Source organism: Nyctibius grandis, chromosome 7, assembly GCF_013368605.1.
Source record: "Nyctibius grandis isolate bNycGra1 chromosome 7, bNycGra1.pri, whole genome shotgun sequence".
In the NCBI taxonomy this organism is placed as follows: Eukaryota; Metazoa; Chordata; class Aves; order Nyctibiiformes; family Nyctibiidae; genus Nyctibius; species Nyctibius grandis.
Window position 1 is genome coordinate 41,465,348 of NC_090664.1, and position 25,158 is coordinate 41,490,505.

The window sequence follows — 25,158 nt, forward strand, 5'->3', positions numbered from 1 at the left end:
TGTTCCACCATGTAAGATTACATTATTTTAGATAATCTCTTTTCACTTTCCTCATGGACAGAAAAAATGACAGAATAGAAAAACAGTTACTTCTTGGAATGATTTTTTACATGTTTATTTAATCTGTGGGTAACTCTAAGCAACATTTTGCCAACAAGCATCTAGAAGGGGTTCGCAGGCTGCCTAGTTATACTGAGCCTGAAAGACAACACTCCAAAATGCAGCAGCACTTTCAGAATCTTCATTGTAAACATAATAATTAGCAAAGGAGTGGATGGAACTTCAAGTGCCTAACCTAAGGATATCAAGTATTGCAATGTAATCTGGAGAAATCAACATTTCTATTTGAATGGGCCCATCAGTTACTTTAGGAGTGGACCTCCATACTAAGCGTAGATGTTTGTGTTTATCAGGACTTCTTTCTACATTCTATAATCCAGCCCAACATTTTTTGTTAGATTTTCAATCTTTCAGATGTGGATCTGGAACTATGAGTAGTTCTCTTAAAGTTCTTTGTCCAATGAATATCAAAACTAGTCAATGACTTAATTATGGCTAACTTAAGGATTTCTGTAGAAACATAAGACTTAAGAAAAGCAAATGAACTATTGATTACAAAACAGGTACAGGTCAGGAACCGCTGTGGGCAAGAACTTCAGGTGGTTTTGATGGCCATCTAATTTTATGGAACTACTTACTAGAAGCATGCCACTAGTGCCCAAATCATAGATTTCACAATGGGTACTGAAAACAGGAACTGAAAATAGGTCAGAGGAGATTCTTGGTGACGTCATGGTGGCACATCTGCAGGGGACACTGGATGGCCTGGTGTCAAACTGTTATTACACTGGGAAGAGAATAAAAGTGACTGACCAAATGGTCAGCAGTAACTTTGTAGAAGAAATGTTAGCCTATGCACCTCAGTGACAGTAAATGTGCAGAGATGGACAGAAAGGTCTGCAAGTGGAATTTTTTTCATTTTGCTTCCTTCAACAGGTCAATAGGAGAATTTTGAATTACAACTACCAGACACTCCTGAAACCCTTTTGGACTGAAAGGTCTTAGGACTTCATGAAAATGAAAACATGGATAGTATGAAATTTCCTAGGGCTAGGGAGTGACCTTGAGACCAAGAATGGTTTTGATTATGTTTATTTCTTTTGGGGGGCTGATTTATGAACAGAGTAGGGTCCAATTGTGTTGTGTTAGCTTTGCAGAGCAAATCCATCAAATTTCTCATGGACTTGGTAAATTAAAATGCAGTTAATCTTTTTTAGTTCTGGGTCCAAATGCCAAACAGAACTCTTAGCTGTGATGTTTCGTTCTCACAGAAAGCAAAAGCAGTGGGTAGACCCATCAGGAACAAAACATTTTCCACCACAGGCAGTACAATTCTTGAGACTGGAAGGGAGAGGTTAAAGCCATATAGTATGAGGGTCAAAACCAGAAACCACAGCATGTGGAAAAAGGACAGTATCCAAGAGCAAACTTCATGCTGAAGTCCTAAAAAACCCAGAATGAACAAATAACAGAGATCCTTACATAAATTAAATGAGGATCTAAACATTTATGAAGAAGGACAATAAATATTTGTGACTCAGAAAAGCAGCTGAGAGAAACAAGAGAGGGAAGGACAGTGCTCTGCCACTTTTATTACCATGTGAGCTGCATGTAAAGGGAGGTGGGTTACAGTGTGTTTCCCATGGATACGCTAGCATAAAAGTTTCTCTCTCATTGCTAGTGTATACATACCACAATGTAAATATATCTACGGACAATCACCTGAACAAAACCAGTATATTCTTTATATCAGTTTTCATGTCTGTTTTGAAATTTTAAAATTTGACCAAAGGTGGTAGATAATGGGTTGCAGAGAAAGATTTCTACACAGAAATTTCTTACCTATACGTATTAGAGGGCTAGACAGCTAAACGAGCAGACACAGGAGAAGGAAAGAAAATGAGATATTTTACATTTACTTCAATTCCTTGAAACTTACTATAGAAGCGTGCATTACCTTGTGTCTAAATATTGGCTCAACACATGAGAAAGGCTTCTGTTCAACAGGAAAACACTACAGTAAAGTGTCTAAGTTTTGAAAGAGGCCCTCCTATAGATGAAAATGATTCTGCTTTTCTGCATGGTTCAGATATCTCTGTATTATTATTCATGCTCTTGAAAGATGTTTCATGAAGAGATAATCTGTATCCCATCTTAATGAACTAATACGTACATTTTATATTTTCCTACCTGTACATATTTTCTTGCTAGGTGATTATAATGCTTGTTATATTTTACTTGATAAATTTCTCTTCTGACAAGATTATACTTTCCACATTTTGTAAAGGAGTACGGTCCAGTTAAACTGATGGAATAATATATAAACAATCCAGCAGTAAGTAAAAGAAAAGAGTTTCAATAATCATCTGTGAAACCAGCTAAACACAAGGACAGAACTTTCTACCAGTGATGAAAAGCAGAGGGAAACTGCAGAAACCACATGTCAGGAAAGTTTCCCAAATGTGATTGTGGGTGTAGTCTGGTGGTCTGTGCAAGACAAAGAGAAAAATAAAGCAGGAAGAAATTTGAAGAACAATGAGCAGAAAGAAGGACAGAAATGAAAGCTTTAAAATCTGTTATGTTACTTACAAGATTTTTTTTTTCAAAGATATTTAAACAACAAATGCAGTCTTTTTGGTATCATTTAGCAAAACCACATACAGTAAATTCCTACTTTTTTTTTTACTGAAAGATGTGTATTTATTATATACAATTGCCATATTTTAAAGATATTTAAAGAAGAATTCATATGAAGTTGTGCCTGTGATTGCGGAGGTCTGGATTTAACTCTTTTGTATCTATGTTCTTCGAGTATACTTGCATTAATGATCAGATAGCTGTTCATACTATAAAGTCTAAAGTAATTTCTGTGATTTTAATTTCTGAATACTCTCAAGCATTTTCATCTATACTTATTTTTGTAACAGAAGAGAAGAAAAATCATATATAACATATATATCTCTCTCACATACAACATGTCTTTGGAAATCTTTTTTGCACTTTGTTTCACATTGCATTTTTTTCTATCTTTAAATTCCACCTTCTAAATTAATTGACACACAACTTTTTTGGTGAGACCTAACTCAAAGGGTTTGTAATTTCCAGCTATCAGTGTGCGATAAGCTTTCATATTTACCCATAGCCCTTAAACTTTACTGTAGAAATGTAAATGTCATTGTTTCAAAGTCTGGGTAGTTTACTATTGGATAATAATATGATTTTGATAGTGAACTTGAAGTGGAAAGTGTTCCATTTCCAGCCCAAGACTATATTAATACTTCACTATTTACATACTGCAAACTCTAATCTATTAATATAGCTATTAAACTCAAACCATTCTATGAGTCTATGATTTATTTTCTTTAATGTTATATATGAAGATATTCAACAAACTTCAAGTATTTTGAAAAGCTTAGAGAACATCTTAGGATATAGCTATACAAAAAACAACTTGAAAGAAAAGAAGAATGCATTTAAGTGAGTTTAGGTAATTTACTACTCCCTTACCTATTGTGACAAAAACTTGTCTTAGTTGTCTTAACAAGGCCACTCAGTTTGAGTTAGACAGGAAAAAAAATGTATGTTAAGAATAAAGCTAAGAAACAGCCTTTATAGATAAAAATATTGATAAAATCACTCCCACTGATAAGTAATAAAATAATTTTATTGTATACAACTGAGTGTACGTGTTAATGATATGTTGAATGCTTCTGTTTTAATAATAATATTCCCTGACCTGAACAAAGTAAGAGGCCAAACACAAAGACATTTAAAGAAGCAATGAAAATGTTAAAAAAAAAATGGGGGGAGGGGAGTAAGAATGTTTTACTGTATTATCAGGAAATATCTTCATTTTAAATCTTCATCATTATTATAACTGTTAATGCAACATTTAACCTGAGGTGACAGATATGAAGAAATATAGATTGTTAAACTACATTTTAAATAGCTGAAGAAGATGGGAAGAGATACCAGGGTTTTTCATGACATCACATGACCACATCTTCTAACTAGCAGGCAGCAAAGTTTGTATCCTCAGAAAGTATGATAAACATTATTTCAAAACTGGATCAAAAGGGAGGAGTTTGCAATCTGAAGCAGTAAAAATAACCTATCATCTGGCATAGATGCTGAGGCCAGCAAAGTTACCTGCTGTGCTAATAAAAGCCTCATCCTGCTACTCTTTAATCACATATTTTCATCATGTTGAACTGTATGATTATTAACAAAATTTAGTTAACTTTCTCTTTTCCCTTATTTCTACATTGGCTTCTGCCAAGAGCAGAAATATTGTGAGACAGACCAGCTATACACATATTTTTTTTAATTAGGAGCAGAAAGCATTACGATATTTGCAGAAAGACAGATTTGGAAAAATCACTTGATCTTTGCAGTATTTATATAAGGAGAACATTTGGGATTTTTGAGTTCTCTTTTCATCGTATTATATGGGGTTTTTTGTGGTTATTTTCATTAAGTAAACAAAGTTCATCAGCCTTAAATTGGGACATACAGATCTTGTAAAGGAACTACTGAATTCCTTTGTAACTGAATTCCTTTCTTATGTCTTCCAAAGTGAATACTGGTTTCTTCATTTGAAAGATTTAAAGTAAACACTGTATTACAAAAACACATTGTGTTTGTCTTTAAAAACACGCCACTTGAAAGATAAAAGTTTCTCCACTAAAAACAAGTAGTTTTTCACTCTTAGAACATCTTAAAAAGCTTAAGGTGTCAAAGCTAATTTGTCAAATTGAATTGCGTTTGCCCAAAAAAGTGATGGTATGGCTGTGAAAATAAACTTTAGTTATCAAGAGTCATCTTTAAACTACCTTCATTAAAGGGAAGGAAGCTGTCCATTTCCATCCCCTATTGCCAACTGAATAACTTACCATCCTAATGCACAACCCAATTTAAAATTCAAAATAAAGAAATGCAACAGATAAATTTCTATATTATAGCTGTTCAGTGAAAAGGGAAACACACAATTTTTCTATTCATTTTTCTTATTAAACAACTCAATGGCATTATTAATCAAATTACTTTATATTTAAAGGCTAATTTTATTCCTGTCTATACATCTGTGGAGCCTTCCACTGTAGCAGAACTGATGAAGAAACATCTTGTAAGATGAGATTACTTCATTACACCTCACAAGTCATCTATGTGCTGTGAAACTGCAATGTGTTAGGAAAACAACAGCAGACAATCAACATGGATTTTCCTGTCCACCTCACTGAAGCAGCTAAAGCCAGAGCAGCAAAGTAGTAGCAGTAGCAGCTTTAACATGGCTCCAGTGCTACTCTGTAGCCTGGAAGAGCAGAATTCCTTACTCCTGGCTCTTCAGGGATTTGATCATCACATAGTTAAACACTAGGCAAGTCTATTGCTACTGACAGTTTCAAGAAACAAAAGCAAAGTCCATTAGCCAAGCATACATCCCAAGAAAGCATGTAATGCATGTTCTCAAAAAGATGGTTGGGGAAAAAAAGTCTACATAGTCACTCATGCAACTTCTAGTAGTCCTTTTGTCTATTGTTTTCCTTACTTTTCAGTCTGGTGGACTACACCTACTCTTCCTCCCCCTCCTCACAACTCTCACTGAAGTTCAGTCCTGGGTAAATGCCAAAATTCTATTTTTTTTCACAGAAGCAGTGAAACTACTAATATCAAAATCCATTGAGGCCACACTAGAGAAAATGTCATGATTTGCTTTAGATTATTTTGAAAAGCATTTTAATAATGGAGGTATGAGAAACAGATAACACTGAATAACTGGAAAAACTAAACGTTGTTGCCATTGGTTTTGGATTGAATTGAACCCAAATAAGTGTCTAAGCAATCTTCTTATAATTATCAATATGTTTATGAGGCAGTCATCACTAATATGTAGTTTAATATTGTAGAGATGCAAGACAGTTGCAAGATGCAGATGCAATATTGGAAGGTTCTGAGGACAGTCAAGGTAAACAATCAATGCAGCGACAACACAAACTAATAAATTGTTATAACAATTATTGTTTGTGCCTTTGCAACTCTGGCATGGTTCCATAAATTAGAGTGGTACATGAGAAGGCAATCATATCATATTGTACCACGTACCATTATAGACCACTGAGAATCTGAACAACAAGTATGAAGTATAAAATATGTTATAGTTCAATCAAAAGTTTCTGCACTAGATAAAATGATTGCTTGAAATTTTCTGGTTTATATTATGCAGCAAATCAGACACAGTCGTCTCCGTGCTCTTTCCTTGCCTTAAAATTTATGGAAGTCTCATATGGTAAGTGAGAGGGTCAAGACACGAATAAAGTGAGAGGGTCAAGTCAGGAAAAAAGTGAGATGGGCAAGAAGGAAAAGATGAAAAAGAAAAAATGTGAGGAGGATAGGGTTTAAACTTTTTATAGATTTTAAAAATCCAGTTAGCAAGTCTAATTTAAAAGTACAGAAGCTACACGACAAGCTGTTGACTAGCATGTGTAGCTATTATAAACTAAGTTACAAGAAAAGCTGGTCAAATATTTTCCAGTGGAACAATATTCCATCAGAAAATGCTAATGGAATGGAACCAAAACCTTCCATAAGAACACAACGACTTCTTGAAAAGTTTTGACAGAAAGCAGGCAGAAAGGCAGGCTAAATTACCAACGTGCCTCTTCATCTTTTCTTTTGTCAGCCAGATGGCTCGTGAGTAGCCTGCCAGGCTGCTTGGCTTCTGGTTTTCACAGAATCCCTGATGGGCTGCCAAACAGCTGGAAAGCCAGGTCTTCAGGAGCTCCTAAGCTTTTTGTCTTCTTGTGTTCTCCAAGCTCTCAGGCAGCTGCTTTGCATGGAACTTAGGACCCGAGGCTCCCCAGTGAGGGAGATACAGGTTATGCTCTTAGTTTCCCTTTGATTCCCAGCTTTCAGGTTATGTGTTTTACAGGAACTGGACTCCTATATTTGTAGACATTAAGGACCTCAGGGCAATTTATGGCAGTCCTTTCGGGATCTCCACGGTAACATATCTATAGGACACCCAAACTCCTCATGATAGTTGGTTCACTAAACTTCTAGGCAGCCTGTGTCAAGAATCATTGGATAGGCTGGTTCTGCATGCACCCTGGCAGTCAGTTATGGATTCACCAAGTCAGGTCTAACTTGCTGGGCTTCCTAAATCTCCAAGGACACTGGTGCTCTGGAAGGCCTGAGGGGCAAGACAGAAGTTTCTTTTTGTCTCTTTTATAGTACTCTTTTGAAGTTTAGTTCATAACAAACACTTAGAAGTTGGAAAGTCTACATCTGATATCAGGGATTAAAAACTGCATAAAAATTAGATCAAATATAGAGAAGTAGGTATGATTTATGTTAAAAATGATAATGTCTACAGAAAACAAATAGGAAAATGGAAAGAGAGCAGTAAGAGCACTAAGTTTGATCTGCCAAGGTTTCTGTATAGGATTGCAAGAAGCATAGCAAGGAAAACAAAGAAACTGGAAAATGTTGTACCTACATACTCAAGCAGGGAATTTTGACATTATAGGCTTAACCAAAGAATGGTAAGTAAACAAAAATGTATTGGTACTACTTGAGTAAATTTTTTAAAATATAAAACAAATTAACAACAGTGTGCATTATGGGGCATGACTGATCTTTATACACTACAGTTTTAAATTAGTTAAATGTGTAAACAAGCATCGTAATTCATTTAAAACAGCAAATAATTTTATTTGGTAAATATGAGAAGAATTTCCAAGTTCAACTACCTTTCTTTGTCACTTTTAGTAAAGAAATATTCTCTGTGGTTTTATACATACGGTTACATTAAAGCTTCCACAACAAGCAACATCTATGTAAGAATCCTAAGTAGCATGGGTCATCAGCAGCATATTTTCCACCCACAGGTTAAGCCAAGACTGCTGGCTCCAGTAGAAATGACCTCCTCAGTATATAATACTTTTGAAAGAGTGAAGGCTACTTGACCTTCACACATATGCATCTCATGACCCTTCTCTGTTAAACCTGGTTTAGTTTTGATTTTTTTTTTTTTTTTTTGTGTCAGCATGGACATTCCCTTTCCCCATTTGTAGGAAATACACAGACAAGTTTAGATGGCTGATCATCCTTCATCATACCCATGAAATTCCACTGCAGAGCTGAAAGGAATGCAATAACTTGGGGGGGGCAGGTGGGGGGGCAGGCGAATCATGCTTTATCAGAAAAGTGTGAGATGTCATTTTACAAGTACACTTTAAGAAAATAGAATAACTCTCCCTCTCTCTTCCCTCAAATCCCCAGTTTCAGACTGTTTACTTAAATTATTTTGACAGACTTTGTACATAGCTGGCTTCCTGAAGCTCTTTAAGAAAGCCTTTATAGTTGTAGCTATAACAAAGGCTAAAACTGAAACTTGGCAAGTTGAAAGCTGATACGCAAGCACAGACAAAGGACAGAGGAAAGGGTGAGGCCTGACGTTACCATTCCTATTCTAATATTTGCATCCAAAACTCTACTGAATATGAGGATGGAAAACAACTTCTACAACTTTTTTTCTTTTTTTTTTTTTTAATTTCAAGAATACTATTTAAAGGTTACTCTATGAGGAAATAGGTATTTTCATACAAACTCAAGCTGGCAGCGTTCCTCTTATTGGCACAATGCCTTTGGATGAATTTTATAATAGCCCAAATAACATCTTTGTAGAGTTTCTCTAGATTTTTCTGTTTGGACTGATGTACTTTGGGAGAACACTATAAATACTGTTTTTCAAAGAAGCATCATAACCAAATATTGCTGTTCCAACATCAACAGATTTGAGTAGACTTTTCTTAGCCATTTTTCATTATAATTTGTGTTTCTTGGACAGTGCACTTACACTTTGTCATTACCAATGTGCCTGCAGTAGTAACGCTTCCTTTTGGAAGTAAGGAACTAATTAATAAGAATCTGCTTCTATTAAGATTATTCCTTTGAATAAATTACATTCTTGTCTCTTTAAGTCTTTTATTTTAAAGAAATGTATCAACTAATTTATCCAAAATAATGAGATATTTGTCTAAGACTCACAAGTAGCACTCACAGGTGCTATGCAAATTTTCTCAGGAGAGTTCTACCACCCAAATTATATTGCTGCCAGCCTACCTGTAAGATCTTCACTCTACAAGAAATTCTTAAGGCTAAAAATATTTAGAATTAATGCTGGCATACAGAATTGATGACCGATACCAAACCAATATTATGGCTGTCAGAGCTGTAATAGTTTATGTACTACAGTGTACAATTTATATCCTCTGTTTAAAAAGTCTTAGATCTGTCATGGACCAAATATCACTGACCTACATCATATTGCTGTAACAAACAATATCACTTAGCTATATCATCCTGATACAATTCTATTCTATGGGAAGTACTCTGAACCAGCTACCATAATGTAACAGCTGTAATATATAATCTAGGGTTAAGGGAACTTGGATTCTGCTCCCTTTGCAATTAACTTTCTATCTAACAGCAGGCAAACTAGTTAAGACTCAAAAGCTCAAAACTTGCTAGCACCTAAACATCTTGAGAATTCAAGTCTCGTCCTTCTGTGACTCTTATCCCCCTAATGGTAAAACAGAAATGGTAGACCTTCTCATCTTAAACAGATTACGGTGAGAGTAAGTGCATGGGAGATAATCATGTACTCATATACTATAAAAATAACAGCCCTATCAATATGATAGATTAGTTTCTAAGATTTTATAAATATTACATAAAATAACCTTTAAGTTGTATTTACAGAAAATGTCTATGCAGAAAAATGGATGCTGCACTACATTGTTATAAAAATTCATTTCTGATACTATTAACAAGTTCTATTTAATCTATGAACCTCCACACTACAGAAGAGAACCACTACAGCTTCCACAAAAGAACACAAAAAGCAAACAAATCCAGATTCTAGGCTCACAGCTATTTGAAGCATGGTTTGCAGTCCCAAGCACAGGCTTGGAAAAGCCAGAATGCACATAATCTTTTTGAAGTTATACACTTATTACTGCTTTTGAATTAAGCACTGCATAAACCAAACTGTGCTTCTTGGAAGATTGTGTAAATTGTTGAATATTATTAACTTTGAACAAAAAAATAAAAATTTTGTTTAGATAGAAATAGTTACTGCACTTCCACAGTGTGTCTATAATCGCTGCTTTATACATATTTCTTTCCATTCAGTGTCAGAGGAAAGGGTATTATTAGTAGGTTTGTTTCAGTGTGCCACTCTGCCTCAATCTCACACAAAGAACTCTTTGTGGGGTCACAGATTAGCATTTGGGCAGGCAGCCAAGAGAGATGAAAGGAGGATGGCTACACTAAGGATGTACATAGCTTACACTCATCAGATACCCAGGGAAAAAAAAAACAAGAAAGAAATCCATGTAGTCTATGATTTCAGTAGCTGTCCTCTATCCCCTTAGTTTCTGAAAACGTGCTTTTAGTGGAAGCTCTAGCCATGTGCAGTTCTACTCCGGCACTACAGGTTGCAGAGTCTTACACATAATAGCTATTACCTCAGTTCTGAGACAAAGTAATATTTTAACATTCAGTTCTAGCAATATTGTTCGAGAGAGAGGCAGGTATAGTCATATGTTGACAGATGAGACATGTATACATCTCACCATTAGGTAACAAAAAACTTTATTATACTAGAGTGTATATGCTTAAAAAGAAGTTGGAAAGATAATTCAAGATAACCAGCATGCTTGAAAAATGGTAAGCAAGCTGCCATTGTAGAAATCATTGTGAAGAAATAGAAAATGCTTAAGTTATAAAAATCAAAACCAAATGCTCTCACAATACTTTCATCCATGTATCTGTATCTATATTCATCTGTCTATATAAATTAATAGCAACCATACAGGGATCAGTTTCAAACAGGAAACACTGCCTGCAAAGGATGTAAGGATATCTAGGACTTGAAGGAATTTCCATTCTTTACATGGTCAGGATCTCAAATGATATGTAGAAGGATATATATTTGTGGTACAGTAGAGAGAAGATGCAAAAGCTGCATTAAATATGGAGGTAAATTAGAAATGGAAGATATTACTGCAAAAGTATAAGGATAAAAGTCTAATTAGTATTCCAGGAAACTTCTAATGGGAAACAAAACCTTCCCCATTTATTTTACCACAGGTCAGTGGTAAGAACTCACTGAAGATGACTTACAGCTTATACTCACCATTTTACCTCTGTTTGGAAACTGAGATGAAATAAATGAATAGCTCAGTCTTCTGTGCACAACTGACCTGCACAACAACCACTATTCACAACGGGCACTTTTCGTTGGCAGTCTGAGCAGAAAATCTAAGGATTACATTGGCACCGAGTCTGAAATATGCTCTGAAACCAAATGATGGTCTCTTGAGAACATAGCTGAAGTACCTCATAGTGGAGAACAACTACAACTACCTGTGCTATTCATAGCCTGTGAGTAGAAGCTTTCTGTTTTCAGTATTGTCAGATTTTCAGCATGCTTTATTTGGGAAAAGTCTAGGTCCTGATAAGTTATTAAAATATATTTTCCAAATACAGTAAGTACTGTAAAGGAAAACAGAATGCTATAATGAGTTTGAGATGAAGGACTATTCACTTTTGAGAAGTGAATACACCAAATTTTTTAAGCAGTTAACAGAATGAATTAAAGAGAGTGTAAGTAGCAAACAGCAAAGTATTGCTGGAAATCATTCAAATATAAAAATTATATGTGAGTATATATATAACAACACTATTACTTTAAATACTTTCTTACCTTAGCATTTTCAACGCAAGGACAAATAGCCCAAGCTGCACTTGCTTGAACATCTGGATTAGGATTTTTCAACAATGACCACAACAAACGAACTCCATCTAGACGATCAATTATCCTATTGCAGAAACAGACAAAAAAAAAAAAGAGATAAGTAATTATGGAGCAGACAATGTTAAATTTTAGATCATATCAGTTTGTTTGGAACACTGCTTTAATAAATATTGGTATGATTTTCTTTAACATACTGTTTGCTTTATGTAAGTGCTCGTGTTTTATTGTCAGCTAATTGCCATCAACATAGTCAGTAAACATTGCTTACTACAGCAGATGAGTGTGAATAAATGATGTAAAGACAGAATATGCTTTCTAACTAAATCTCATTAATGCTGTTTACTTTTTTTGCAGCACTGTCACTCAAAATGCTTATAGAAGATAAAGTAAACTACACTATACCCAGAACTCTCATAAATGTGAAAACAAGCATGTGACTTTTTAATGGTCTGCATGCAAAGTGAAATCTCAATTCAAGCATACTGGCTTCTTTCATATAGTAACAAATACTTTCCAAAACAAATATTTATGCCCAAAACTATGTACTTAACTTTTTATTCAGTCTATGCTTAATGTATTTACCTTACTCTATGGCATATTTTAAAATACTATGTTTCTAATCTAGCATTAGAAATTAAAATGGTCACACCACAGTGCATCCTTTGTTGGGCACGAATAATGTGTAACTTGTTTCCCATGTGTTCCTTACCAACAAGACTAACACTGAACACTATGTTATAATTACTTAAATACACTGTAATCAAAGTATCTTCGTGACTAGCTGAAAAATGAATTATCATCAGAATCATCTCTACACCATTTGTGTTATGTTTACATATCAATCAGGCTTGGGGATCATAACTTCACATTAGGGTCCAGTGAATACCTTAAATGGAAAGGAAGGTCAAACTTAATAGCCTTTACAAACATGCCTTTTTTCAAAAAGATATGTTAAACCCAAAGCAGATGAGCTGAAGATAAAGAAAAGCAAATATACCTTCATTTTCTAACCTCAGAAGTAAAAATTCAGTTGTATAAAATTAGTCTACATCTTTAATTGTAAATACAAGAGAAATTTAAATACGGATTGTGCTTAAAAACAACACATAAAACAGCTCTTTGTGTTCATAATATATAGGTTTGCCAGGAAATTTTTAAGCTAATTATAAAATCAGCTTTGTATTTATTCCTACCATAATTTCACGCAGAAAAAATAATTACGGACATAAACTCTGTCTAAAATAACCAAGGATTTTAGTCATAATGCTTTTATGCAAACTGGTTAAACAACTATTTTTTCAAAATAATACTTTTTTGCACAAAGCTATGGCTGAGACACTGTAAATTATTTAAGTTCTGCTAATTTTAATACAGCTTATTTTACATACTCAAATCCAAATCAATTGCAAGAAAATAATAATTCAAAGGACAAATTCAGAAATCGTAACACATCAAAATAAAACAGCATGATCACAAACTACACAATTACATATATATGTTCAACATAGTAAGGATGACTTAAGTAAAAGCTTCAAAACAAGCTTTTAAATCCCTCCAAACTCCCAACACTTTTAAGCAATTTTAACATTACTTTCCTGTCATTTCAGAAAGCACACGGATTTTTTTCCTGTAGCAGAATTAATTAAAAAAGAACCCATGAATCTTTCTTCTAGTCAAGCAGAGTGCTGACCATTTACCAACAGGAGGTACTTCCTCCCAAGAGGGGCTAAATATAAATGATCCAGCTCCAACCAGTATATAAAAATCAAGAGATAGAAGCCAAACACTGAGCTCAGCTTTTTCCACCACACTTAAAAAGACAACCTCTAGGCTGATTTATCTTTCCTTTCTATTTTTTTGAAAGCCTCCTTTTCAATTTAAAGTTTACTTTCATTTTCTTTTCAGTTTTCTTGTCTTCATCTTTTCAAGGTAAACTAGTGTCACTCTATGGTTCATTTTCTAAAGAGTTTTGTCTTTTGCTTGAAGACCAGAAAGACCAGTTGTCTTACACCCAACAGAACAGCTCAGGACAGCTCTTCATCCATTCAACATGTATAAAATCAAACCAAAAAACAGTACAGACAAAACAAACAAATCTCCAAAGTACATTGTTCATCACTGATTACTGCTTTCTCTCAGTTACACTAGATTAACTCAAATGAAAAGAACTCTACATACAAGAACGATGCTCTTAAATTCTTATCCTGGCAGAATTATCATCGTGTAATCATCATATAAGCACAAACCCTTTTATTTTCATCTTGCTGAGAACATGTATTTGCCAATTAAAGAAAGCATTGCTAAACAAGTGACTAATCCTTTCTCAGTTCAATTTTTTATCTTTCTATGGCTTAACTGCACAATGTAGCAGATGAAGAAACTGGGTGTTAAACGAGCATATCTGCTATAAAAGCAAAGGGAACACTAAAAGAAATGGCCCTGAAAAGCGTTTCCTCTATAAAAGTGCTTATACATTATTTTCCTTTCTATGTGAAAATTCCTTTTTTAAGTGGACAAAAAACCGCACATTTAGTTTTTTTTACAAATAAACAAAGAAAAAGATGGGCAAATAGATCTGTAATCTTGTATATTTCAGCTCTGATGGCATTACACTAAACAATATTCTGATTTGCTTTTGTATATAGCTTTTATATCTAATTTTCTTCCCAAAATTTACTGTAACATTATTAGCAGGATGCTGTAATAAAGCTACTTACCACAATAAATACAAGCAAACATACCTTAAAATTTACTTTGGGTGGCATTCAATTCTGTATTCATCCATAGCTAGTACATTAGTCATTCTGTGGTTACAGTCACTTAAATGATATATAATAATTTGTTGACATTATAATGATAAAATTAAACTACAGTTAAACCTGTATTAAACAACCATTCACAGGACTGTTAAAGGACAGTTCTTTTAATAAAGATGCAGAAAGATGAAGAACATTTCCTTTGAAAGCTGAAGGGAATCTCATAAAAGCTGAAATAATACGATATTTAGTTGATATAAAAAATCTTAATATCTAATATTTTAAAGCTCAAATATTTAACTACTTTATAGAATAGCTGAACTACATGTATGTCATGTATCTAATGTATAGAACACTATTAATAGTCAAAATCTTAACGTGCATGAAAGTCACCCAAAATAGAAATGTAAACTTTATTACAGGTAATTGCTGTCTGGTGCTTCACTATAAGTACATAACAATATATAAATATGCAGAGTTCAGAAGCAAGAGCCGAGATTCTGAACTACTGTTGCTCTATACCTTAATACAGCAGAGGCATCTCACAATAGACTTGGACCAAGATGGCCAGCAGCCACCTCTTCTGGTTCAAAGCTCTGTGCCTTGTCATAGACTGTTCTTAATTTATCACTGATACAATTTAGAACAAGGTCTAAATTATTCCACTCCTCAAAATAGCCAAAAGTAGTTGTGGCAGTAGAAACAGCTGGAGTGAGGAGGGACTCCTATCATGTACTTCTGTGCTGGCCAGACATGATTAGAGCAGAGATGGAGGGGTATGTGGCTGACATCACTCCTACAAAAAAGCAACTGCAAGGTGTATGAGCAAAACATCTTTCTGGTTTCCACAGAGAAAAGCTGATATATGGTGTATATAGAATATGTCTTAGGGGCAAATAATTTTAATGCAATTGTAGTCTATCTAGACTTCAGTAAGGCATTCGACACTGTCTCCCACAGCATCCTCCTGGACAAAATGGCTGCCCGGGGCTTGGATGGGTGGACTCTTAAATGGGTTAAAAACTGGCTGGATGGCCGAGCCCAGAGAGTGGTGGTGAATGGGGCAAAGTCCAGCTGGCGGCCGGTCACTAGTGGTGTTCCCCAGGGCTCAGTTCTGGGGCCAGTGCTGTTCAATATCTTTATAGATGATCTAGATGTAGGGATTGAGTGCACCCTCAGTAAATTTGCAGATGACACCAAGCTGGGTGGCAGTGTCGATCTGCTGGAGGGTAGGAAGGCCCTACAGAGGGATTTGGACAGGTTAGATAGATGGGCCGAGACCAACGGCATGAGGTTCAACAAGAACAAGTGCCGGGTCTTACACTTCGGCCACAACAACCCCATGCAGCTCTACAGGCTGGGGGAAGAGTGGTTAGAAAGCGGCCCGGTGGAAAGAGACCTGGGGGTGCTGATCGACAGCCGGCTAAACATGAGCCAGCAGTGTGCCCAGGTGGCCAAGAAGGCCAACGGCATCCTGGCCTCTATTAGGAATAGTGTAGCCAGCCGGTCTAGGGAAGTGATCATCCCTCTGTACTCGGCACTGGTGAGGCCGCATCTTGAGTACTGTGTTCAGTTCTGGGCCCCGCACTTCAAGAAAGATGTTGAGGTGTTGGAGCGAGTCCAGAGGAGGGCAACCAAGATGGTGAAGGGTCTGGAGGGTCTGTCCTATGAGGAACGGCTGAGGGAGCTGGGGTTGTTTAGCCTGGAGAAGAGGAGGCTCCGAGGTGACCTTATTGCAGTCTACAACTACCTGAAGGGAGGTTGTAGTGAAGTGGGAGTTGGCCTCTTCTCCCGGGCAACTAGCGATAGGACAAGAGGACACAGCCTCAAGCTTCGCCAGAGGAGGTTCAGGTTGGACATTAGGAAGAATTTCTTCTCAGAAAGGGTCATTAGACATTGGGCTGCCCAGGGAGGTGGTGGAGTCACCATCTCTGGATGTGTTTAAGAAAAGACTGGACATGACACTTAGTGCCATGGTCTAGTTGACAGGGTGGTGTCAGGGCAACTGTTGGACTCGCTGATCCCTGAGGTCTCTTCCAACCTGGTTGATTCTGTGATTCTGTGACCTAAACTCATTCAGAGATTACTGGAGTGTCTAGGACAGCCTCTGGGAAATCTCAGGTTACAGTGAATTGGAATTTGCTATTTGAACAATGCAGATAATTTAACAAGATAATTTTTTTAATGACTTTTGTTGGCTGTTTACAGTCAACAGTTATTTAATAAAGACTTTTCACATTATTTAATTAAAACCCTTGATATCATGACATCACTGAACATCATGACATGTCTGCAAGACGTGAGTTACAATTCTAGAAGTTTAGGGGTTTTTTATATATCTGAAAGCAGCCAAGCTGTTAATCTGAAATAGTACTTCTCTTTCAAATTAAAACTTAATATTGAACATTTCCAGTAGAAACTTCAACATGTATTGCTTAAATATACATGCATGCACGCAGCCTAGGCATCTGTTTGTCATATCTATCATCTTCTTCTGTTACAGTGTTATTTGCCAGAACTTTTGAGAAGTCTAGTTTAATTGCCTGCCAATTTAGACCACAAATACAAATGTAAATAAACAAAGTTATACTGACTCTGTATTGTGCTCACTGGTAAGATTACAGGGTTTAATTTTGGCAGAATGTAATCTTGTCTTTTTTGAAACAACAATTTAGCATGTTTCTTAAAACTCTCACTAGTTGCTGTGGACTGCTTTGATAAATAGTATTATATATCAATGACTCAAACTCCATCTGTTTGGCTAAAATAATTCTACATTTTAGTTGTAAGATACTAAACCCTCAGTTTTGAATGCTAGAGATGAAGTCTATAGGTTTTCAAATGAAAAGGAAAACTGAAAATCTAGCAGGAGTTAAAGAATATGCACTAGTACCCTGTTTTTAGTAAGAGAAAAATAACCTGTAAAAAGTTCCTCAAAAAGACACATGTACATAAGAGATGTGCAGCAGCATCTCTGTCAGTGGCTGTGCAGCAGACTGAGTAGGGAGAACAGCTTCACGCTGTCCACATAATAGTAAAGAAGTTCAGTCACATAGTTATGCTTTTTTTAAGATAAATCAACTTTTTTTTTTTTCTGAGAGAGAAGCTGGCTGCTGTTCTTTATTTTACATAGCTCAACAGAGTCAATAAAAATCACTTAATTGCTTGAAGTTGTCTTTCTTACAGTAAAGGCTTGGTGCAGAAAAGTAACACTATTGTACCTTCCACTCAGTAGTTGTAGAAGTTAATCAACTAGGAAACCTGGCAGAGATAAAATATATAAAAGACATATAGAAACTGTAGATTCACCTATGCCAATCTACTAGTCTCTCTTTGTCAGTGCAGGCTTCCTCCATGGAATATATGATAAACATACAATATTTCCCTCAGAAGTTAACTGCACTGCTTCGTAGAACACTCTCAGTTTTTTATAATCCATAATCATATTTTAATTCTTATATTAATCCCATCCTCTTCATTACATATCCTTGAACCATTCATAGAAACTACATGAGCTCCACTCTCAGTCTGTATGGTTTCCACATACCTACTACTGCAAGTATAACCACATTCAAAATAGAAGACTGCTCAACTGAATATTTAGTCTCTAAGCCACACTTTGTTAAACACACATGCAGCTAATGAAATGTAAGAATATATCCAAAAATTCTCAATCCTTATGAGGGCTTGATACTCCCTCTAAATTTTCCTGTTTGTTCTGGGTTTCTAGTGCATACAAAAGTCAATGATAGTAGAATCCAGAAAAATCATCATAGTTTTCAGAGTTTCTGTAGTGCCAAACCAAAAAAGTAACTCTTTAAACAGTGCTCATCTGTACCAGATGACAAAGAACACAAGCCTCAAGATCTGCCAGACAAATTTGCCAGGAGAAAAGCTAATAGTAGAGAGCAACTGATCTCCTAGAACCTGTCAAGCCATTCTGCAGAATAAGTGATTAGGAAATAAGGAATGTAATAGGAATCCAGCCAGATGAACCAGGAAGACCAGAAACAGCTAAGTGTCAACCTGCAATAGGAAGTTCTCATCACCACCTGTGTATACTTGCATACTACAAGTGGCTTTGCTTTGCTTCTTTCTAGAAGGCAATATTGGCATTTCTCCACATCCTTCTTAAGATGTGCTCTTTTGGTTAAGAACTTCAGAAAATGTTTACAGAAAGAGAATGAACTCCACAGTAGTTTCTAACAAGGCTACTTATTGGTTTAGTCCCAAATTCTGTAAATGGAACAAAGTGATACTACAGACTATGTATCCTTCATGTCCTCAGTGACTTACTCTTCCCAAAAAGGAGGAGAGCAGTTTGGATGAGGAGCTACAACTTCACTTCCTGCTATACTGGTCTGAGAGGAGGAGAATGGATTGGAATGGATGTTCTTTTTTTTTTCTGGGGGGGCAGGGCATGAGGGGGGGCGGGACTGGGGGTGCTCTTAACCCTGTCAGAGGCAGAGCACTCAACCAAACAAATAATTTAAACATGTGAATAGTTGCACTGGTGTCTCTATTTAGCCCATACCCAGGGCTGAACAATAACCAGTTATTCTATTACTCAACACCCCTCCCCATCTGAGAAAGAGAATTGGGAAAAGGAGTGAGACTCATGGGCTGAAATTTGAACAGATTTAATAAAAAAAGAAAATCAATACTAATATAAAAGACACAAAGTTATACTCAGCCCACAGAGTGCTGACAAGATCACAACCACTGAGAATACAGGAGAGGGAAAATAGAGCAAAGAATACAGCCACCCCTTCTTCCCCCCAGCCCGAGCAAGCTTTCCCTTTTATAGTGAATGTTATAGGATACACCTGTGGGCCAGCCTGGCTCAGCTGCCCTGGCTTTCACTGCTAATGGCCTTGATCACCATACCACAGCTGGCCACAGACTGAAACTAAATGTAACAGAAAAGTGATTCTATAAATTTTATCCCTGCAAAACCAGGACACCTGGTATCAATGTTTTAACTAAGAATTGTTTTTAAATATTTTGCTGCACTGGTATCAAATTCATGCACACCTGGATGAATCATGCCTTGGAAAAAGACAGCAGCATTATCTCACCTAGTATACAAGTTTAACTAGCACAATACATCAGGTACATGCCACAGTCTTGCGAATAATAATAATTTCTGTGTAACCTTTTTTTTGTAGTAGTAAAAACTATATTCTCCTCTTGATCTAAGATCTTGCTTACTTGTAATGTTTAAAATATGTTTAAAAACATATGTTTAAAATATGTTTAAAGTAATGTTTAAAAACATTTTAAAAGTTGAGAACCTTGAATAGAGAATTTTTTCATATGAACCAAATTCCACATTTGATTCCTTTATCCACTCTTTGCAAACTCTATAAAATTTTGTCCCAAACAACCTGCACTTTCTCCATCTTAAAAACAAGATGGACTTTGCTCTATCACAATTTTAGCAGCACCTTGTTATTTTTCATGTTTGTACTGACCACATGCCAGTATGAAGCTATCCATACTGGATACTACAAGTGACAGTCCTGAGTATTGGAGTATGTCTGAGGTTTTATAAATATCAATTTATATTTATTGGCATTTAAATTTCTCAGTTGATTTACAATGTTAATTCTATTAGGTTAATACATTACTCTAAAGGCTGATTTTTAGTGAGATATGTCATGAAAGTGATTTCATTTATTTATATTTTTATGCTACATGGCTAACTGTTCATACAACCCATGTTTACAGTTGTGTACCATCTAGCCTTTTGCCACTGGGTGACAGCCAAAGCATGAAAACAAAAGCCCTATTCAGGAAAAGAATTTCCTGCACTGCTATATGAATATCAAGTGAATTATGCAAATCAGAACAGGAGGAGCTTAATAAAACTCTCTTTCTGACCTTTCTTCTCTATAAGGAGGGAAATATGCCAAGACTCTTGAGGTAAACATCCCTGTAAGGGAACAGTAAGTAAATGCCGACCTCAACATTTAACTGGAACACTTAATCATAAAACTCAAGGATCTTTGTAAGTTGTACAAATCTACATCACAAAACCAAAGAGAGCAGCAACTCTCTCCGTAAAAAGACAGTCTTTTTCTTCGGTTTTGCAAAGGAATAAGGGGAGAAAAGGATCCAAAAAAAGTCTGAGTTCATAAAAAGAATGATGGAGAGGGCTAAAACAGATAAAATACAAATAATACTCTGCTTTAAAAACGTTCGAATTATTTTTCATGACAGTAAATGTGCACATTTCCTTTTAGAATTACTTTCTCTAATTTAGGCTATTATTTATGATTTAAGAACAGATGTAAAAGAAGGCAAAACAGGTACCTATCATACAGCGCTTTAAAATGGTGCTCTGTAACTTTGAATTTTAACTTTAATAAAAATCAATTTAATAAAGGTTTATCTGATTTTCCCCAAAATGCAAAAGCTTTACATTCTGTATATTTCCTTAATGATTTTTTTTATATACATATAGCACATTTTACAGTAGGATGTAACTAACCCACACAGCCCTGTGGAAATCAAAAAGTAAAATACCCTTTTAAGTCAGATTACAATTGAGTATATTTGTGCCTGAATTACTAAAAAATTTTTGTTTTCAATATTTAAAATGCTATGAATTTGAATAGCTTACATCATATTTTCGGGTTCTGTTGCACAAGCTCCCACTGCTTTGGTGACATTCACAAGTAGTGCCTGATCAGTTCCGGTAAGCAACTTTACTAGAGGTGGTATTCCATCACATTTACGGATAATAGTTCGATTTATCGGCTCTTGGCAACATTCTCCCAGTGCTCCAACGATATTTACAAGGACTTCTTCAGGCTGATCAGTAAGCAGTCCTACCAAAGCTTCTATGGCTTTATATTCCCGAAATCTAAAAGACAGCAGTAAAATCAAAGTTGTTATTTTCAGTATGTTACTGTTATAAGTTTAATTTTATAATTAAAGTATCATTATGATTGAAGTACAGTGTTTAATTTCTGCATGTAAATTATCTTGTTGAAGAAAACACAATACAGGTAAAGCATTCCAATCAGTTCTTAAAAGTGTGACATGCAGCATAATTTCTTACTCTACCTTTTAAAATAAATTTCTTTAATTTAGCTATCTAGGAATCTGCAGAGTAGTTTGAAGGGTTTTTAAAACTTGACATGTTGATGTAACATCTATAAATAACTGATAACATACTGGAAGACTGGCAAGTACTGTGGCATCCTAACTTCCAGTACTTTTTCCTGCCACGTTAACAATAGCTAGAGTAGTAGTGTATCAGACCCTCCTCCAACTCTCTGTACCAAAGGATCACCCTTACTTTTTGCGAAATGTTAGCCTTTAGAGAGTTTGCCCTGACCAGTTCTATACTTAGTTCAGGCCTAATACGTGCATTTTCCTAAGGTCAGACCTATAGTTCTAGTACGCTTCAATCGTACTATATTAGATTCCATTTTGAAATTAAGAAATAAGTTGATAGAAATTTGAGTTGACTGCTATATTATTCCTTCCCTCATTCTTCATAACACTTTTGATACTGAAAATCAAAAATATGTTTTTAAAAATCCTGAAGGTCCTATCCTACAAACAGATGCATGCTAAACCTCAGAAGTTCATCTTTCAGAACACGCCTTTATTCCTCAGCACTGGGGTCATCTTCTAAATTCATTTTGTTCAGAACTTAGAGGATTCTTAACACTTAACAAATACAGTGTCTTCCTTTCGTACATTTTCTATGATATACCTTGACAATTCCACTTGGTATATCACGCTAGATCTAACCTGTATATTATCTAATAATTATGCTTTGATTTATACCTTTGTGTAAATACAAATAGTTCCTCCCCTAAACAGATAATTTCTCTTAGGGTACAGAGTTCTCATTTGTTCTTTCCCCACAGCCCCTAGTTTCTGGAAGTGTCTACTTGAACTACAAATACTCTGTATTTTCCAGGAATCAGTTGTACATGTGGCTTTTTTTTCATACAATAAGAAATAGTATTTTTGAGATTTTGATGGCAGAACTATACTGTTTCAATAAAAGTTAATCTTCCCAAGCTGGTTTATCAGTATAACAATTAAAGTAACTGAGAAATGAGGAATTTTCATTTTTCATCATTCAAGCCTTTGCTTAAAGAGGAATCTTCCTCTCTTTGTTCACTATAATTTGGAAGTATCCCTATAATTTTTTTTCAAGAGAAAACATCAACAGCATGAAAAAAGAGCAACAAAGCAAGAAAACAAGTTTAAAAAAAGCCCCTGATTGTCTCTGGCTACTTTATTTGTGTTGCATATCAACTGCTTCACAGATGGAATGATATAAGCCGGCTCTGCAACGGGCAGGCTACACCCTGACAGAGCTGTTGGCTCGGGCCATCTTGTGTCCAGAAGCAGTACAGCTGCTTGCATGCAAACTGGAATCTGAGATAGTCAGGCACAGGCACCTGTATCAGCTCATTGCTGAGTCAGCACAACATCTCAGCAATGTACTTCAGGTATAGGAAATACTCTGGAGTAGTTCGAAGATAATTAAGTTGCCCTGCAGGGACCAGCAGGGTTTGTTAGTTCTAGCTTCATGCCAGACTCATGCTCATCCCTCCAGATTTACTTATGTGTTTTCATATTATCCTCCCCCCCTGTTCTGTAGTGCTCTCCCATCTTGAGTTTGGATAGGGTTTACTGCTTCAGACTCAGCACTACATAGTACATGAATCCAGCTCAAGCCTGGAGCTGCGCCTGGCTAGTAACCTTCGTGGCGCATCAAGCACTTGCCAAAGATGTGTGAGTAGCCCAGCAAAAATCTGTTTACGTTTGGACAGAATTGTTGGCTACAGCTATACTAATAAATAAAACAGGCAAAGGCTTATTCTCTAGCCCTGAGGAGAAGCAGCACAACACAGCATCCATATGGCTAAAATCTCTCATCCTCACAATTCAGGATGGCCTCACCCATTCTGCCTAATGGAAACAATCTGTTGCTTGCACTGTTCCCAAGGAGTGTCTGGGCATTGTCTGGGAGAGCACTTGCTGGCACAGGCCAAACTGTGTAAGGGACTGTGCTAGCAGTTAAACACTACGGATAATCATAACATAGTGCCTGAACCCTGAAAAGTTTGGTCCTATTCAGTTCAGTAGTGTAGAGAGAGCCATTTGGTCCATCTCATCACTGATTGATCCAAAACCAGGATGTCTCTGTGCAGATACCCAAAGCCGACAGAAAAGAAGGATATACCCTTCTGAAAAGCCAGGTTACTGGGCAATCAAGAATGCAAAAGCAGTAGGACAGCAGTAGAGTATGTAAACACCATGGCTCTGTATACCAACAGTTTGGGAACTCATTTAGGACAGTAAAAAGCCAGACAGTAAACCCTTATTACTGGAATTCTTTCTGATTTTTTTATCCAGCAGTTATCTATCATATCTGCTTGTCCAGCAAAGTACACTAAAATTAGGGCTACAGGAAGAGGTTACCTCTTACTGGTACCTCTTCCAGCCTATGAATCTTACATTCCTCTGTACAGAGTAGCAGAACTTCAGCAGGAAACCTAGCACATACTCCAGTGGATCAGGCTTTTTTTTGAGGTAAGGTGCATGAATCTGTTAAATGAATTTTAGATGAAGGGGTTGACTATTCCCAATCATTAAGCTGTTCCATGAAAGGTGGAGGGTCATAACTCCTGTTGCCACATTCTCAATCACTCAGGACCCTGATACTGAGAGGTTGTAAGTACCTATGGTAGGACTCTCATCAGTTAATTCCACTCATTTAGAAGCTGGGTGTCCAGACTAAACTACTTTTTCTGATCCCCTTCTGTAGTGAAGGAGAGAGGCATCTAGGCTAATTATCCTAGATCCCAGTATATTTCTAAAGTAGGTGGACCTAATGTGTATTACATATCTACCCTAGAATGAGATAATTTGCTCTCTGTCTCTCTTGATGTAAAATGTTAAAGCAAAGTGTGCTAACTACTCTCTCTACCATACACCAGTGACTTTTGTTTGTAAGCTACAGAGAGGAGTGGAGATATCAGATACGCTCACAGGTCAAACATTTATTATGCGCTATTACACCTCCTGACTCAGTGTTCTATATCTTAACTATTCTTTAGAGGCACCAATTGTCCCCATTGACTCTTAAGATTCTAGGAACTTAACACTATCTCCACTGTACCCTGATGAGGTCAGGTGGTAATTTTTTAAGTACTATAAAACCTAAGTTGAAAGCCCAACTGATTATAAAGTATGGTTTTGAAGAATCACCACATAACAATTTTGAAAACAATAGAGGCCCATAAAATAAAAACATGATAATGTAATCAATGTTTTTAAAATTAAATTGTTACTTTGACACATTTTCTCTGCTGATTGCACATTTCCAGATTGCTCCTGTCACAGCTGCTAAAAGTGGTTTGTTTTCAGAGTTACCAAGCAGAACAGATAGTGGTTGTAGACCTCCATGCTGTCTAACCAGGTCACGTGTTTCTTTATCTTCTGCACACTATACAAAAAAATTAAATATGTATATCATGTAAAATG

The 25,158-nt window shown here is 36.1% G+C and overlaps 1 protein-coding gene across 1 annotated transcript in view; it reads right to left on the reverse strand.

Annotated features, from left to right (window-relative positions):
* Positions 1–25,158, reverse strand: part of ODAD2 (outer dynein arm docking complex subunit 2) — an 85,321-nt gene that overhangs the window by 29,513 nt on the left and 30,650 nt on the right. The window contains exons 11-13 of the mRNA XM_068405620.1: positions 24,966–25,120; positions 21,263–21,505; positions 11,831–11,945 (exon numbers count right to left, since the gene is read on the reverse strand). Of these exons, the coding sequence (XP_068261721.1) occupies positions 11,831–11,945; positions 21,263–21,505; positions 24,966–25,120 (513 nt within the window). The remainder of the gene's footprint in view (positions 1–11,830; positions 11,946–21,262; positions 21,506–24,965; positions 25,121–25,158) is intronic.